Here is an 18166-nt window from a genome sequence, read left to right as displayed (position 1 = left end):
ATGAGCACCCGCTGCGGGCTAGGCACCAGGATGCCTTAGATTACACTCCACGCGTAGACCATTGACTGAGGGGTGTGCTGGGGGATAGTCCTGTAAGGGAGTGGGGAAGTCAGGACTGGGCGGGAAAAGTTTGTAGGCAACGTGGTTTGCCCCTGATGCCTACAGGGGACTTTGGAGCTGGGGTGGCCCTTCAGAGGGGTCCCAAGTGGAGACAGAGGGGCTCGGCTTTTGTATCCAAGTCACTGGCCAAGGGCTGGTCCCTGGGTGGAGGTGTACCCTTGGGTGAGGCAGGCGTCCCCACAGCAGAGGGTGATTGCTGGTGAGCGGGGCAGCTGGGAGCCGGCAGTGGCTGATATCCTAGCCCTGGGAGGTGAACACAAGGGCCCTGACACGGAGCACTAGGAAGAACACTGTGGTATCCACCAGACAGACTGACGATTTTGCATAATATCTCATTTAATCCTCATCACCATCCTACAATGAGTTATATGTCTGTTATCCCCACTTTATAATAGGACAAATGGGAGCCTGGAGAAGTTAACTTTATAATAGGACAAATGGGAGCCTGGAGAAGTTAAGCTGCTGGCCTCAAGCTAATCACCTAGGAAGGTGAAGCTGGGCCTGAGTGAGTGGCCAGACCGTCCCCCCAAGTCGCTGCCCAGGCCTGTGTCCATCATCTTATTGCTGAGCAGTGATGAGTGTGGGCGTGGGTGTGGGCTTCCATCACCTGGGGCTGCCCCGAGTCCCATCTCCTCTTGTTAAATTACTGCCCCTGCCTCGAGCACATGCTCCTTCCCACTCCCTGAGCCTCTGGTGGGGCCACCAACCTGACTCACTGGGGCCTTCGGGATAGGCACACATACCAGGCCTGGCCAACCACGTAGCGCCATGTCCTGGCCCAGGGGTAGGCCAGCTCTTCCCTGGGAGCAACTGGAGAGGGAAGCTCCCTCTTCCCAGGTAGCTAACGTAGAGACAGGTAAGCCTGGAGCTGCCTCTCGCCACGTCCCCCAGCCTCCTCCACGTGCAGAAAGGCCACTAGCATAAGAGAGAATGAGAAAAAAGGAGCCAGAAAGACAGAGATCTGATGGCTTTACTTAAGCGTCTGGAATTCCTGATTTACCTCTAAATTTCCCAGTTTTATGAACCGATAAGTATCCCGTTGGCATCTAAGCTAGTACACATTGACTTTCTTTCCTTCCAGGTGGGATGACAGCCTTACATCAAGGTGCAAGTTTCAGTAATGTATTAGTAAGTTTTTGCTACATAACAAACAGCCTCAGAATCATAAGGGCTCGCAACCATATCCGTTTTTCGCATTTACGCAGCTGCATGTTGGTGAGGGGATGGCTCGGGTTTGGCTGGGCTTTAGTCCAGACTGTAGGTCTGGTTCAGGTTGGTCCCCTGTGTCTCCATCCGGGGCTGAGACTGGAGAGGAAATTGCCTGCAACTTGCTTTTCTCACGGAGGATTGCAGGGGCACAAGAGGCCAGGCCAGGCCAGACCGCGATGACACTTGAGGTCACAGCCTGCTGCAATTCCGCTAACATTCCAGGGGCCAAAGCCAGTCACATGGACAAGCCTATCCATGGGGCGGAGAAAGGTACTCTGCTTGTGCTGGTGAGTGGTGCTTAAAAGTCACAAGGGAAAGGGCAGGATGGATAATACCATTGTCGAAAGGGAGGAGGGATTAGGAACAATAATTCGGTCTAGCACAGAGAGGCCAGAGGAATGAGGAGAGGATGCCCAATGGTTCCTGAGGCGGCAGAACATCCCAGCCCATCACACCGATGTCAGCGAAGGTGTCATGTCACCGCATCCCCAAGAGAAGACCGGCTTCTGCTGACTGTTAGAATTACAGTGGAGTCAGCTGAACCCCAACACCTTCTCAGAACGGCACACGCCATCTCCAGGCAGCAGCTCCGTGTGCAGGGAAACCAGATCCTTTCTGAGAGATCAAAATCAATTTTAAATAGACACAGCTGTTCCCTAGTGGGGCATCAGAAGGGAAGGGGGAGACAATAGAGGAAATGTTTAGTTTCTTTTTATTTTACGTTGTTAGAAAAACCAAAGAGGATTTTTAAGGTTTGATTATTAATTTCTGGAAGACTCGGTTGCCAAGTTTGCTATCATTTTCCAGAAAAAGAAGTGGAATGATCAAAGGGACCCTTCATAGCAGCGGTTTTCACCTCATATTGAGTTTGGAAGCTTTTCACAACAGAACGATCAGAAATAGAGCTGGTTTGTTGTTTTTGATGTGCCCCGCAGATGGATAAATCAAATGTCACAATTTATTTCAGTTCAGCAAATGTTTACTGAACATCTCCCATGGCCATGTGCTCACTTATAAAAACATAAACAAGTAGGAATAATAATGTTGCTACTCCATGGCTGGGTCATCTGGGCAAGTCACACGATCTTCCTGGCTCTCCGTTTCTTCATCTGTAAAGAAACTGTGTTTGACCTATGAACTCTGAGGTCCCTTCCAGATCTAAAATCTAGTCTGCCAACTGGGTAATGTTCTTTTTTCACTTGCTGGTAATTAAAATTAGAAAGGTGTGCACGAAGGAGAGCATAGTGGCTGAAGCTGTGAGCATCCTAGGACTGAAGTGGGATGCTCAAGTGTCCTCCCAGTGGGAGAGCTAAGAATTTCTGGAGCAGACGACTGATGACTGCATTCACAGTCACTGGTCCCCTTCCACGCACCTCTCCAGAAAAGGGTTCATTGTTCTGTTACCATCCTCAGTTCAGGGGTGTATGTAAATCCTCTCTTTACTCTGCTTTTTGGCTTCGACAGTACAAATGGCAAATTGGTGATACAAAATAGCAGTAAAGTGGAACCACCGGCGCCCCATTGCCACGTGTCCCCGCCCTGCCACTCATTAGTTGTATGACCTTTGGTAGCCTGACCTCCCTGAGCTTCAGTTTTCTTATCTGTAAAAAGAGGATAATCATAGTAGCTTCTTCCTCAGAGGGTGGTTATAAAGGACGTTAAGTACTGAGCGCAGATGTAAGAACCCACTAGAATCATGAGTATCAGTGTCATAGCCCCCCTTCCACGCACACTTTCAAGCAAAAACGAATTCCGAATCTGCCAGCTCATTTAGCCTCTTCTAAAAAAGTCTAGAACACTTCTAAAAAGAGAGGGTTTATACCATCCCTGGAATTTAACGAAAAATGTAAAATAACTTCATTCAGTGTTCTTCATATAAAAGCGTACTTAGATTTGTAAGAGTATGTGTTTCTCTGAACTAAGACAGTATAATTTAAAAATCTTAAAAAAAAAATCCCAGTTCCATGATAGAAACCCTCTGATTTAAGGTGAAAATCCTATGTGTGATCATTTCCTGTTAAGTTTCCAAAAGGCACTAACGCCCAGGAGAGCCAGGGCTCCGTCCTCCGGGTCTATGCCCTCTGCCAGGGCTCCACACACCTGGAGGAAGGGCACACGTCTTTCCTAATCTGTACTTTGGTGCTCCGCAGGTTAGTCAGGGCCCTGGACTGGTCCATCTTTTAGCAGATGCTGAAGTTCACGCTTTGATTTGATGCCTCCTAATGAATAACAGGATGAGAACCTAGATCTGTCTTTCTTTTCTTCCCAAAAGCTGCCCGGAGGACTCAGGCTCGCCACTCTTCCCCACAGCTATCGGGCTTGCAGTGTTAAGTGACTTTCTGCAGGACTCCCTGGGGGCTCCTCACTGGCTCGGGGAAGAATGCAGCTCTGTTTCTATTTTCCAGACAGTCTCATCTCTTTGATACAGGACAGCTGTTTCAGAGGCTGCGCAGAGGCATGCCTGCACTTAGGATCCCAGTGGTGTGAGCGGCTAGGTGTGGGACCAGTGTGCTGCATGGAGGGTTGGGTCCAGGGCTGTGGACGTGGGTGCAGGATGCCAGGGCAGGATGCCAGGGCAGGATGCCAGGGAGCACGTGGCCAGGAGAAAGAGTGAGCCCCTCCCCTCAGCACTTGTTTTTACATCTCCACCCACCCCTTTTAAAACCCATCGGTAGCTAGCTGTTCCTGGGCAAAGGTGTCAGAGTACCACTTTACGACCGAGATGGCTGAGGGTGCTGACCGAAAGCATGATAATTGACATCGCTCTGCGCACATACGGTCCCCTCTTGAACTGCACACGCGCCTAATGACATGGCCTTGTGGCTCCAAATATTGGGATATAAATTGTTTTACATCCCCCCAGCACAAAATAAGGCAGGTAAACAGATAAAGGGGCAGTTCATTGAGATAAACATGGCAACTTCACACTTTGCTGCCTGGAGACACATTATCCCAGTGAGCTGAACGTTGGGTAAGATAGCTGTCTTCTAACTACATGTACAGCTGGACGGCTAATCCTGAGTATCAGGGCAGATGGTCACAGGTACAGGCCTTCATGGCACACCAGATTGAAGTCTATACTATTTGGCTAATAAATATTTTTCCCAGGGCACTTCAGTGCTGGAAAGGTTTAGTGTTGACTCAGGGGGCAAGATTCCAAGGCCCTTTCCCACTCCAGCTGCTTCCAGTTCCTGAAGAGGGATTGTACACATCACCGTATCTGAGACGCTTCTGTGATGAGTTGTCCAGGGGCAAGTGGGTCCTAATTCCTTCGGCTGGTTGGTGCCTAATACAGCATCTCCTGTGTGGCCCTTGAGTGAGTGTCGCATTCTTCTTTATTGTCTGGAAGAGGAAGCACTGGTCCTTAGGGGAGACTTACTTGGTGCATAAGTCATCCTAGGAGGAGAGAAAAATGAACTAAGAAGGACGCAGAAGCTCACAAGAATCTGAGTATGGGGTTGGTGGTGGGGAGAAGAAATGAGCGGAAAAAACTCTCCTGCTGAAGATATCATTCAGTTAAATAAACAAGAGCGAGCGCACAACTGGGGAGGAAGTCCTGAAAATTCCATTCTTGGGAAATCCTCCCCTGCTTCTTACCAAGTCTAGAGCACTTCTGTTTAAAAAAGTATTGCCATCACTGCCCCTTCCCCCACTGCAGTGAAGAACTTTTATAGGATGGCGATCCCAAGAATAATACCATGAGTGAGAAAAAAATAAATTGCCCATTTAGGGTAGGTCTGTAAAGTATTTCAAGCCACTGGGGTACCATTTCAAGAACCAAAAGAACTAATTTACCAAATGGGTCCCCAGGGCCTAGAAGAACTAATACACTGGCCACTGAGGAGCGGCTCCCTCGCCTGCTTCTCCATCAGATCAGTGCCTTTGCAGAGAATGAAGGACGTGGGGTTGGAAGGGACACCGAAGGTCCCTCAGGGCATCAGCACGCGCCTGGGTGAGACTGCCTTCATGGACTGTAGGGGGAATCAGGGAAGAAAGAAGAGGAAGAGACTTTAGAATCAGACACACTTGGGTTTGAATCTGGTTCTGCTACGTGTTAGCTGGGTGAGTTGTGAGCAAGCCTTCCGAGCCTGAGATTTTCTTCTGATCGGCGGATTGGGGGTTATATGCCCATCTTCAGTGCTGGGACGATGCAGTCTGAGTTAGCGGAAATAAACGGACACGCACAGTGGCGGGCCGTAGTGGGCGTCCAAAGAATGGGAGCTGCCCTTACAGCTCTCACTGTCCCCATCACCATCATCATGATCTCCATCATCTGAGCCTGCATCCTTGGCGGCATCTATGGAATCCTTTCCAGACACCAAGTGCTCTGCCAGATGCTTCACGTGCGTTGTCTCCTTGAATTCCTCAACAAGTCCATGAAGTAGGCAGACTTACCTTATCCCAATATTATTCCATTCTACTAAGGAGGTAGTTGAGGCTCAGAAAAGTTAAGTAGCTCATCCAATGTCACAGCGCTAGTGAGTGGCAAGGCTGGGACGCGAACCCTTGTCTGACTAAATCCGGAGCCTGTGGAGTTGAAGTTACCCTCGCCCTCGGGGAAGGGTGAGATCACTGACGAGGTCAGCTAGCATGGTCCGGCCGTTAGGCTGGAGAGGAGTGCTTTGCTGAGACGAGGAATTGAAGCTGAAGACTGAATGGCTGGAAGACTTGAGGCTGTTCTCTTTAGCCTTGTTGAGGGCGCCTCCCAGAGACTGCTTTGGGCAGCTGGAAAATAAAATGGTGCCCAACCCATGGGGACAGCCAAAACATGACAGGGCAGGAGGACCCGCAAGGTACCTGGGGGTCGGACCAGTTCTTTGGGATGTTGTGATGGGTCTCTGCAGATGGACATATTTGTCTCAGGGTTTTGTATTTTACTGGCTGTTGCTGTTGGTCCGTGGGAGCTATGGCAGAGCCAAGAGCCAAGAGTCCAGACCATCAGGCACAGTCTCTTGTAAGCCCTGTATCACGCCCAATGAGAAACAGATAAAAAAACCAGGCAACATTCAAAGATGGGGGAAATGCACTTCCATCAGGAAGTAAGTAAATATATATGCTTATGTGTTTACGCCTGTGGTTACTATGCACAGTTAATATTTATCTATTCCATACATAGGAGCTTCTGAATTATAAGTGATTATTAATGGACTGTTTGCAAATGAAAAGCATGCAGAAGTGACTCAGTTGGTGAAATATACACACAGAAGGCAGGGCCTGACCAACTTCTCGACCTTTAGATGAGAAATTGCTTGGGGAGTCAAGAGGAGGGTGGCAGTCTTCATACTAATAACTGTGCTCTGTGTCCACGCTGCAGTGTGTGTGGTGCGTGTGTATACTGTGCACAGATATCTATGTGTACACACACACACACACCACGCGTATATAATAGGCACCTGCACATGTACCTCCCCATCTTAAAGCTGCAGGCTGTTTCCTTAAGCCCCACAATTGCTCTCCCCTGCTTTCCCTCCTAGCTTTTTCTCTATATCCCTTCATTTCACGACAGCGGTTTTCAGGGCAACTAATGCCTGTGGGGCGCTGCTGGGAAGAGAATATAGCTTAGCGGTTGGTGTTCACCACCTGCGCGCTCTTCTCCATGCCCTTGACTCTGTCCCCCTCCTGGTCTTCTCACCCAGAGCCCAGAGACCTGATTGCCTCCGTCTGGGAGATGCTTTGGCCTTTTCCCCAGAGCACATGTTAAAACCCACTCAGCCAAAGTAAACCGTGTAAATGTACAAAAGATACATCTCCTAGATTGGCCGGGATTCACATGTGACAATTCGAATAAACAGAGCATCCACCTGCAGAGAGGGAGGGTGATTCCCCGGGGACTCTTGCTGGAGGGGGCTGGGAAGACACAGGACAGACAGCATTGAGAAGAGGAAGAGCAGGGAGCCCTCGCAGCCATTCCTGGGGCTCAGAGTTTCCTCGAATAGATGCAACTGACAGGCGTGCACGAGCTTTCTGAGCCGCTGCACCGGGGACCCAGGGCAGTGAGGCTCCAACTTCACTGTGCACCAGACACTCCGGGGAAGCTCATTGCAAATGCAGATACCCAGAACCTCCCCCAGAGATTCTGGTTGGTCAGGATTAGGGCCCGGGATTTACATTTTAACGTGCCTCTTCTGGGAACTCCACATCAAGGGGTCTTCAGCCTCACTTTAAGAAACACTGGAAGCAGCCTGAGGTCCAGAGGTATGCCTTGCAGAGCCTGGTAAGGGACAGTGTTTGCAGGAAGTGCAGGAGGCAGGGCCACACTTCTCCCTGGCTCCTGTGGGCAGCTGCATGCTGACTCGAAGAAGCATCAGAGCGTCTCAGGACGCCTGGGCTTCTCTTTCAGACCTCCCCTGTACCGCCCTGTCCCACGTATGAACTTAACCTTGCGTGGAGAAGCACGTGAGTGCTGCCTCCAGTTCCTGAGCCAGACAGAAACCAGGTGCCTGAGTGACTCAGAGAGAAAGCGAGGCCACATGTGGGGATACCTGAGTCCTGGCTTCAGCTCATCCACTTGACAAACATGTATTGAATGCTGGGGGCTAAGGGGACGGAGGATGTGCAGATAAGGGGCTTGTCTCACCGACTTGTTAGTCCAGTTTTGTGGTCTTAGGACAAACTCTTGAACCTCAGTGTTTTACTCCACCAAATTCAGATTCCAGGCACCCCGTCCATCTGAGGAAGTTGTTGCAAAGATAAAATAAGAGAAATGTGAAAGTACTTTGGAGAGTAAGAGGTGGCTTGAATTGCTGGCAAAACCCAAGATGAGAAGGGTTTTGATGATGGAAGCAAGAATCTTGGTGGATATGTAGTTATGCGGACAGGGAGATGAACATGCTCAGCCAGCCACCAACTCTTTGGAGACCAAAGCCTCTGTTTCTCCATCAGTAAACAATGAGGGTGCTGGAGCAAAGGACCCCAAAGTTGCCTTCTAGGACCAAATAGCATCATTTGGTTGTAGGATGGGGCTAATGTGTATATACTGGGTTTCCTGGGACAGTTCCAATTTATGCCACTTGTTCCAGCTTCATTACTCATAGCACCCTCTTTCCATCTCAGAAGTGTCCCAGTTTGGACATTACATTATAAAGTCACTCTATTTATGGAAGAAGGGAGCTGCAGATGACACTGCTGTCAGCAATGAATTAGGCTCTTTGCCTTGGTTCTCACTAGAAATTTTCTTTGTCTGAGCTACGATGGTTTTACAGACTTTCCAAAATGCCCAGGCAAGCTTTGACGGCACCTAATGTGCGTGGCACAGTTCGCTCATTCTGCTCGGGAAGATCAGTCATGCAGCACGTGCTGTCGGGGACTGGTGACCGCATAAAGGCCAGTGCACTGCCTGAGCCTTGGATGGGGTTTGGCTGATGGGGAGAGATGGCAACCAGTGACACTGGGAAGACGGCAGCAGGTCCCTGGGGAGCAAGCCCGTTTACTAGCTTGGTTCTTAATTAACATCAGCCTACTGCGACGGGAGGTGGGGGCTACGCTAGGAACATGCTGACGGGAGGCTCTTGAAACAAAACGCACAGTGCTGGTAAGTTCTCATAATTGTGAACCCCAAAGAGAGAGAGCTGCGGATGACAGACAGCCTTGGAGCTGGTCACCCGACAGTTTATGTGTGTCATCCAAGAAATGAGTTGTAAACGCGTATCAGCCCGACAGATGGGCAAGTGGGAAAGGATGCGGATTCTGGGACTATTTTGTTAGCTGAGATCACCCAGGGAGGAGCGCTGGTGGATGGTGGGGGGAAGAAAGGTAGAGCAGGTAAACTTTTCTGTTTAAATCAAGTAGATTCTAGAGGGTAACTGATCTCAGACTTCCTGTCTGAGATCTGATCCTTTTGCATGTGGGTGAACATAAGGCAACACAGCTTGGAAAAGCCCCTTTTTTCACATCAAGGAAAAAAAAATCTCAAAAAATAAAATTCTTTAAAATCCTAGGAGGCACCCCAGGAGTTTCTAAGGCGAGTTCCTTCAAACTTCAGAGGCTGTACCACAATTGGAGAAGAGGAGGCAGGGAGAGAGGAGAAGGGGCCCCACAAATCAGTCTGCTTCTCTCTTGGTTAGATTTTTGGGTTCAGCTTGTTTTGCTTTGGCTTGATTTGGAGATGCTGGTATGTGGGAATCATCTCATTGAGGAGGAAAGTGAGTAACACTTGGTCAGTTTGTTTACTGTACAAACACGCTCACACACAGCCACTTGCAGAGCGCTTGCCATGGGTTAGGTGGCGAGGATGGAAAGAGGGGGTAACACGTAAAAAGCGATCCCCCCTTCTCCCACACAGAGCTCCTAGTGAAGTGGGAGAGAGACAGGTAAACAGATCAATTACTGTGCTTTCTGACGAGTGCTGTACAGAGGTGTGAGCACACACGCGCGCGCGCACACACACACACACACACACACAGCTCTTCAAATAGAACTGCTCTTAATTGTTTTCTTAGAAGGTTTGTTTCCAGGACCCCTCTTTCTCCTTTTTTCCTGGTACTTGTATATATGCTTTTTAAAAATTGAGGTGAAATTCATATAACACAAAATTAACCTTTTTTTTTTGAGGGGGGAGGTAATTAGGTTTATTTATTTATTGTTAGAGGAGGTACTGGCACTGGGGATTGAATCTGGGACCTCATGCATGCTAAGCATGCACTCTACCACTTGAGCTATACACCCCACCCCCCAATTAACCGTTTTAAAGTGAACATTTTATGACATTTAGTCTGTTTACAGTGCTGGGTAACCACAACCTCTATCTAGTTCTGAAGCATTTTCATCATCCCAAAATAAAACTCAGTACCTGTTAAGTAGCTACTCCCCATCCTCCCCTCCCCCACCTCCTTGCAACCATAGATCTGCTTTGTCTCTCTAGATTTACCTATTCTGGATATTTCTTATAAATGGAATCATACAATCTGTGAACTTCTGTGTCTGGCTTCCCTCACTTAGCATAATATTTTCAAGGTTTATCCACATTGTAGCATGTATCAATAGTTAGACCTTTTCATGGCTGAGTAATGTTCCATTGTATGGCTATACCATACAATGTTTGTTTATTAATTGATCTGTTGTCAAATATTTGAGTTGTTTCACCTTCTGGCTGTTGTGAATAGTGCTTTTGTGAACATTTGTGTACAGATTTTTGTTTGAATATTTGTTTTCAACTCTTCAGGGTATACAGGAGTGGAATTGTGGGGTCATATGGGTAATTCCATGTTTAACTTTTTGAGGAACCACCAAACTCTTTTCCACAGTGGCTGAACATGACACCCCCTGCCTTTTGAAGACCCACAAAGTTCTGTAAGTTTTGATGGTTCCTCCATAAGGAAACTGAAAAACTCTAAGGAACTAAATCTTGGTTTATAAATACACCTAGTGGCCTAAGTGCCTTGACTGGCCCAGTGGGTCAGAACTTGTACTAATGAACTTCCCTTGTTCCGGGTTACTGAGACTAAGGTCAGGAGTTCATATTCCCCAGCTGACCAGTTTAGCTGAGTAGAGTGCACAGAGTGAAAAATTAAGTCTGCTGCCACACGCTCCACTACCTAATACTGTCCTGACCTCTTACTAAGCTTGTTAGTGGTCACAGGGGGATGGAGCAAGAGGGTGGTTTTATGGTTCCATCTAAAAAGGGGAAAAAATAATCTAGCATCCAAGACACAGTGGGACTAGCTTGGAATCAGATGACTGCTTACTTTCAGTCCTGGTTTCACCTGATTTCTGTGAGCCCCTTGGGGAAACTGCTTAACACCCCCCCCAGAGCCTCAGTTTCCTCATCTTTAAAATGGGAATAATAACCCTCACCCCCCCCCCCACAGAGATGCTAATGCATACTCGGTACTTTGCACACAGTAGGCTTCCAATAAACACTGTTGAAGCTGGAGGGTGAGCATCCTCCCTCTGGCAGAAGCACCGTCAGCTTCTGCAATAGTCTCTCAGCTGCCCTCCCCAGGTTGACCCAGCTGGAATGGTGGTTCTAAGTTCTTCCCTTGTTCCGGGTTACTGGCTGTTTTAAATTGTCCTATTTGCATGGAATGAAGCTTGCCATGGTAACAAGGTCTGGTGGCTGGAATCCAGGGCCCCACTGAAAAATGCACGGCCTGTGCTCTGGGAGAAAGAGGCGCTTGATGGGTGTATCAACTTTAAGGTTCCCTCAGTTCTCCAGAGAAGAGAGAGGGGGTAAACTGAGTCAGCGGGGCCTCCACACTCAGACTCCCAGGAGGAGGAGAAAGAGGGAAGCCCCAGTGATGCCTTCCAGTCTTCTCTCCCGGCCGAATCCGTTTTGCCCCCCCAATATTTAGCCCAGCTAAGAAGCTTAGGACCTGGCTAGGGCCACCTCGGACGCACACACGGGTTCCAGGCGGTGGGGAGGCCTTAGCGCCACTGGGCCCACCCTGGGGAAGGACGAGGCGCTCCTTCGGAGGAGGAGCGAGGCAGCGCAGGTTGGGGCATCGGAGGAGCTGGTGGAGTGGGGTGGGGTGGACAGAGAGAGGGACGCGGAGCACCAGCCTAGCTCCCCATGCACATTTCCTACCTGCATTTTAAGGATCTGGCAAAGCAAAAACTCCACTTCCGAGCTCGGGCAAGCGGCCCCTCCCCCGGAGCTCCATCCCCGCTCCCCTGCCGGGCCCCTTTTCTGAGTACCCCTCTCTCCCAAGCACCCACCTCCTCCCAGCCATAGCACGGCGCTGGGCGCGAGTTCGCCAGGGCGGGGGCCGCCCCACCGCTCCAGGGAGGGGATCGAGGGCCGGCCTTGGATGAGGCGCCCCCCACCCCTCACCAGGGGCGCCACCTCTGTCCAAGCCGGGCTGCGGGCCGCCGCCCCCACCCTTCGGGGGGTGTGTCCCCGAAGTGGGGGGCGCGGAAGGCCAAAGCAGCGCCCCAACCCCCGGCCCGGGCCCCCTCCCGAGCGCTCAGCGAATGGTAGGCTCCATTGAAAGAGTGCCGGGCGGCGCGCGGTGTCCTTCTCCGAGCAGCTCTCGGCGCCGGGGTCTCGGCGATCGCCGCTCCTCCTCCTCCTCCTTCTCCTCCTCCTCTTTCTCCTCCTCCTCCTCCCCCCTCCGCCTCGCTACCACCGCGGCTCGGCTGGAGGCGCCGCTGTCATTCCTGCGCTGGAGGAGCCGGCGCTGCCGGTGCCTGGGGGTCGGGGCGCGGGGGAGCCGGGCCGCGGGGGACCCAACAGGTAGAGCCGGGGGTGCCCGGCTGCGCGTCCCCCGCGCATCATGCAGCTCTTTGTCACCTCTCTCGCCCCCAGGCCAAAATCCTGAGCATGATGGAAGACAATAAGCAGCTCGCGCTCCGCATCGATGGGGCGGTCCAGTCGGCCAGCCAGGAGGTGACGAACCTGCGAGCCGAACTCACGGCCACCAACCGGAGACTGGCGGAACTGAGCAGCGGCGGCGGCCCGGGCCCGGGCCCGGGAGCGGCGGCCGGCGCCTCGGCGGCGGCGGCGGCGGCGGACTCGGCGGCGGCGAACATGGAGAACCACCAGCACAGCGCGCAAGGTAGGGATCGCCCGGCGCCGGGGGCGGAGGAGAGGCGAGCGAGCAGGACCCGGGCCCGGAGGTGGCCGGGGACTCGACGCGCCCCCACGCCCACGGCGAAATCGCCTCGCATTGTGGCTTGTAACCCTTTCCGCCCGGGGTGGCCGGCGCTGCCTCCCTGCTGGGAGTTGCAGGCTGCTGTCATTAACGAAAGCCCGGGCGCAGCGTGCACGGGTTCACACGGCCACGCCGGCCGGCCGGCCGGGCCAGTGCAGCGCAGCACAGCCGGCAGCTCCCTTCTGGCAGCAGAAAGTGCCCCTTAGATGGCACACAGACCCCAACTCTGTGGGCAAACTTTTCCTGCCCGGGCCTTTGCCCCCACCCCCGGCAGGGGTGAATGCCACAGCTCCCCCCAGTTCCGGAGGCTCCTTCCTTTGGAATGACTCCCTGAGAGGGAGCTCCAGGCTCTGCTGCCGTGTTTGGGGTAGAGGATTGGACTGGTTTGCACTTTTCTCCACGGATGCCAAATCCCTTGTCTCGATTGCATCTGGACTTTATTTTCTCCCCATTTGAGATCGCGCAAGCAGTGGAATATATCGATGCAACGGTAGATGCTGTGCTCAGCAGGGAGTTAAAATTTCTAACAAATGTAAACACTGAGAGCACTTTCCAGGGGGAAATCTTAGACCTCAAAGGCTGAGGATGGGCGTCTGTCGAAATGAAGGCGTAGATGTTGGGTTTCCAGGTAGCGGTTGCTTGAAGGAACTCTTTGCTGTTAAGAGGAGGGAAAAAAGACAGCTGGTCTCTGTTGACATTGACAGTGATGAAGCTCTGAAACCCTCATGTAAGGGTTAAAGGTAGAGGAAACATGCAAAAAAAAAAAAAAAAAAAAGAAAGAAAGAAAAAGAAAAGGGAGTACTGTTTGGTTTCTGTGGATTAAAAAGTACAAGACTAGGCTGGATTTTCAGGATTTTTTTTTTTTGCCTAATTTCCCTTTAAGAAACATTGTCACTGATTATTAATATCATTTGATTAAACTAAACTACTGAAATCCAGAACATGACAGAAAAAAAAAATCCAGCCCAAGAAGGCCACTTGTGTAAATATGTCACTTGATGAAGTATGAGGTACCAATGGCTCAGTGGCTCAAAAGGATTTTCTGGTTTTGTTGTTATTTCAAGAGCTTCTCTTAAGGGTTAAGAGAGTCTGTTTTCATATTAATGCCTTCTCCCCAACAGCTTCTATCTCCTCCTTACCTTCCTGGGGTAGGTGTGCTTTTCTTGGTGTGAGATGTTAAGCCTGAGCATGAGCATTTTACGTTCAATTCCAAGTCAGATCTTAACTTGGTACTTCAGGAGTCCATCAGAAGTCTTAGGAATTGGAGCAGTAATTTGGTACCAAAGTAGCATGACGTAATGGTGGGAAGGAGTTGCGAGCCTGGCGCTTGCTGCACAGTTTTAAAGGTGGGCATCTGATTATTCTGTCATTTATCCCTTGCTATGTCATTGTGTGTGGAAGATGCTGTCCGCTGGCACCCGGGCGAAAAAGGGAAGTTAGATTTCATGGTCATGCTTTACTTTTTATAGGCAGAGACTCTTCCAACCTTAAAGAAATAGCAGAGAACTGGCATTTTTGCTAAGAACCAAAAGCCACGGTAAAGGGGACTGAACAATGCTGGTTTATTTCCCACCGTCTGCCCCTTTCTCAGCCGAGGAAAAGTTAAGTGGCTTTTATCCGAATCCTGGGTCTAGTTGCAGACTGAGCATGCTAAGGAGGTTGGTGCCGCGATGATCTACACACTCCAGTTGGAAATTGTGATACTTAGCTGATGGTTAAATTGTTGTGGTGGAGCCATTGGGAGCTGTTTCCTTTTTTTTTTTTTTTTTTTTTCCCTACCAAAATGCACAAGGCTATGGAAACAGAAATGGAACTGGCTGTTGGATCCCTTGTTATCCCTAAAAATACACGAAACCAGCAGCTCCCTCATCGTCTTAAGAGCATGCCTGCCCTGGCCGGGGACTGTCTGTGGGTGGTTGGATGAGGGATTGTTTTGATTTTTCCTCTGTGTACCATTGGTATTTTTCAAAACCTTTACTAGGGGGAGTTTAATGATTTTATAACCAGAAAATAAAACGTTGAAGGTTTTAACTCAACTTCATGGTTGGCCACATAGTCCTCTAAAATGATGTGAATTTAAACCGATACGATGTCTAAGAATAAAACAAGACCCGCATAGAAATTCGTCATTTCTTTATTGATAGCAATGTTACCTCAGTTCAGTACTTCTTACAGTATTTGGCCTCTGTGAGTTTTTGGCGTTTTGTTTTTATTTTGTTTGGTTTGGTTGTTCTCATGACATGTGGCAGCATTCTGCTGGGACAGAAACCTTCTGCGAACGTGGTCTGGTAGTTTCTTCTGCTGGGGCCTTCGTATTCCTAAAGGAAAAGCACTGCGCTCTCTCCACTTAATTTCAAAGTGTGGTTGATTGGCTTTCTCCTGCTTGTTTGTAACATACCTCCAGGAAGGCTCACAGGAGCTCAGGTCCTGGGGCTTCCTGACTGTTGTTCCGAATTAGTCTTCTGTTTTAATTTTGCCTATGTCGGTTTGATTCAATGGGCTCAAACCCTTTGAGCATTTAGTGCTATTGAGTTATCACTTTTCAAATCAAGGTTTTGAATGAAATGAATATCTTTCAAAATGCAACTGTATAAGTCATCTTTTATCCAGAGGGCATCATTCACATATTAAATGCATGCTAATGTCCTTTTAATAATATTAGCACAAATGGTTACAGGGAAGAGTCACCTTTTGCTCTCCCTGCCGAGAAAACGTTAGATCCACTTTCAAATTTTTTGGTTAAAACAATGTTTTTCTCTAATGAATTAAACAAGCTCACCAGTCCACCACCAATGGATGTTTTGTTCCGGTGAGGATATCTGACAGTAGGTAAGTTGATGAAGAAAACTTGGATTTTCCTAGAGAGTTAATGCAGTGTGTCATCTAAACAAAATATTAACTTGGTTGGTACCTTCCGTGAGCTGGCATGGTTGCTATGTAACAGAGTCTAGAAAGGGAACTGCTGAAAATCTGGGCTTTCGACACTTTGCAGGATCCCCTTTCAGAATCTGTGTTGAAAGAGCCCTTGGCAGCCAGCCCATCTTCCCTCTCCCTGCTTCGAGTGAGTCGGATAATCCCTAATGAGGATGCTGGCGCACAGGGTGGCACATCTCATGGCTCCAGAGCTGCCTCTTGGGTTGGTGGGGGTCACAACTGCCTTTGACAGGTGGACACAAGGAGGCTTGGGAAGAACAGAGCCAAGCATTTGTTCCAATTTGTCTTGTTGTTGGTAGCCAGAGAACGGATTTGTTTAAAGTAACATTTCTAAGCTGTTTTCCTCAGCGTAACATCTCTGGGAAATGTGTTTAAAATGCTTGCTGTTCTTGGAGGGGAAAATATAGCAGTTTGTTTCTCTGAAAATGTTTTATCTGATGAATGGCTAATATTAGATTCAATTGGTTGCTTTGCTATGCATAGAATACAACAATTAAGCTTCATGGTACCCAACTCAAATAGGTCTTAACTGTATATAACATACATTACTTAAGCCTAGTAGGATGTATACCTACTGCCATCATTTTTGTGGTTTGTTTTTTTTAACGAAATAATTGTATTTATATGCCTATGCAAGTGCTCAGAGCATCTTTCCTGGGTGTTGAGGACTGACTGTCTACTGCATTTGTTAATGGGGATGGGAGAAGGGTCATTTTCCTATACTGCTGTAAATTTCCATAAATGGATGTGAGTTTTATTATTTTTTTTCTCCCCAGGCGTTAAAATAGGCTGTTACTTCAGGTCTGATGTCTCTTATCCAGCATTACTACACCACCGGAAACTCCCCGGTGAAGTGCAGATTACCTTGGGACTGATTGAATGTGTGAGCAGTCTGCAGAGATGCTGGGCACTGTTGCTTTGCAAAATAATTTCTGTCTTTTGGCATCCCCTTCCCAATTCATTCTCCCAAGTAGACGTTTATCTTTTTTTTTTTTTTTTTTTTTTTTTGAGAAAGAGAATTTTCACATGGCAGAGGGGAAGGTACAGAATTTGGCAGAATCTCGGTGGGGTGGGGGAGGCCCTCTGTTAGCTCGCTCTGAAGTTACAGAGCTCATCATGCTTTGGTTTTCCAGCCACATCAATGGGCTGAGAGAGATCTGTCTGTCTTTTCCTCATCTGACAGGCTGTCATGAGGTGAGACTTCACAGGTCCTCCTGAACATTGCCACACACATGGTCACAAAGAGACTGCTTACAGATCAGCACAGCATGGTTGGAATTAGTTATTGATTGGCTATTATTTACTGCCTTTGCATTGTCTTTGGAAAATGCCTTGGGAGGACCCCTTAAGGCAAGTTTCTGGTTCTGGTTAATTTCACGCTTCCACCACTTCCTGATTTACTGAGGTTACTCAAAACTTCTTGGATACTTGGTTTAAGCCAACCTGAGTTGTATAGTGGGAGCCTAGCCCACACATCCTCCCAGTGGAGGGCAAGGCATGTTCTCTCCCTGCCTTTCCCCCCCTCTACTCCCCAAGACTGCTGGCACTTTTTAGGAATCCTGTAGGTTATAATTTGTGACTTCCTGGCTGCCAGTGAGCCTGTAGCAGATGGCCGTGGCGGGCGGGGAGCGCTCATTGGAACACTGCCTGCTCACCATGCAAGTCATAGCCGGCCCAGAAGGTCAAGCCTGGAGGCCTGGCCATATTCATTGCCTATTTTATTTATATTTATTCCTGAGTTATGCAGCTAAGGAAAGTGAAATCAACATGAACTTCTCAGTTCTTTTGAGACCTTTTCCAGGATTGGTTTGTGTGAGCATTAGCACTTGGCTTCTTACCCCCGGCCATCCGTCAGGCAAGAGCGGAACTCATTCTGCCTGCTGAGGCCAGGGAATGCGTTTTTAAGTGATCTTGTAAATGGAAATTAGCCCATACTGTCTGGGCTGGATATGAGGGTGATAACACATGGGATGACAAGGGGTGCCACCAACAGCAGTCGCTGCAGTGCCTTCAGTCATCTGAAGTGCAGGCAGAGAGGGTTCAGGCAGAATCATTTAGGAAAAGACAGCTTCCCTGAAGCCAATAAGGTCACCATCCATTGTGGCAGATTGCACCTGACGATTCAAGGCAGGGAAGCATCCCGCTGGCCCATTTCACCATCCTCCAGGCCCCCTGCCAGGCCCATCTTGACAGTAGAGAAGCTGGAGGGAGACCAGGCAGAGGAATCTCTTCTTCCTCCCCACATGACTGGAAGAGACCGGAACAGCCTTGCCTTTGTATGTGACATCAGATGTCAGTGGCAGACTCCAGGTTGT

The 18166-nt window shown here is 49.3% G+C and overlaps 1 protein-coding gene across 1 annotated transcript in view; it reads left to right on the top strand.

Annotated features, from left to right (window-relative positions):
* KAZN (kazrin, periplakin interacting protein) overlaps positions 1-18166 on the top strand; it is a 991323-nt gene that overhangs the window by 573676 nt on the left and 399481 nt on the right. The window contains 1 exon segment of the mRNA XM_031464108.2: positions 12572-12821. Within this exon segment, the coding sequence (XP_031319968.2) occupies positions 12572-12821 (250 nt within the window).

The sequence above is a fragment of the Camelus dromedarius genome, chromosome 14, assembly GCF_036321535.1.
Source record: "Camelus dromedarius isolate mCamDro1 chromosome 14, mCamDro1.pat, whole genome shotgun sequence".
NCBI classification, from domain to species: Eukaryota; Metazoa; Chordata; class Mammalia; order Artiodactyla; family Camelidae; genus Camelus; species Camelus dromedarius.
The sequence above is the reverse complement of the archived record's forward strand: the minus strand, read 5'-3'. Positions and strand labels throughout refer to the sequence as shown.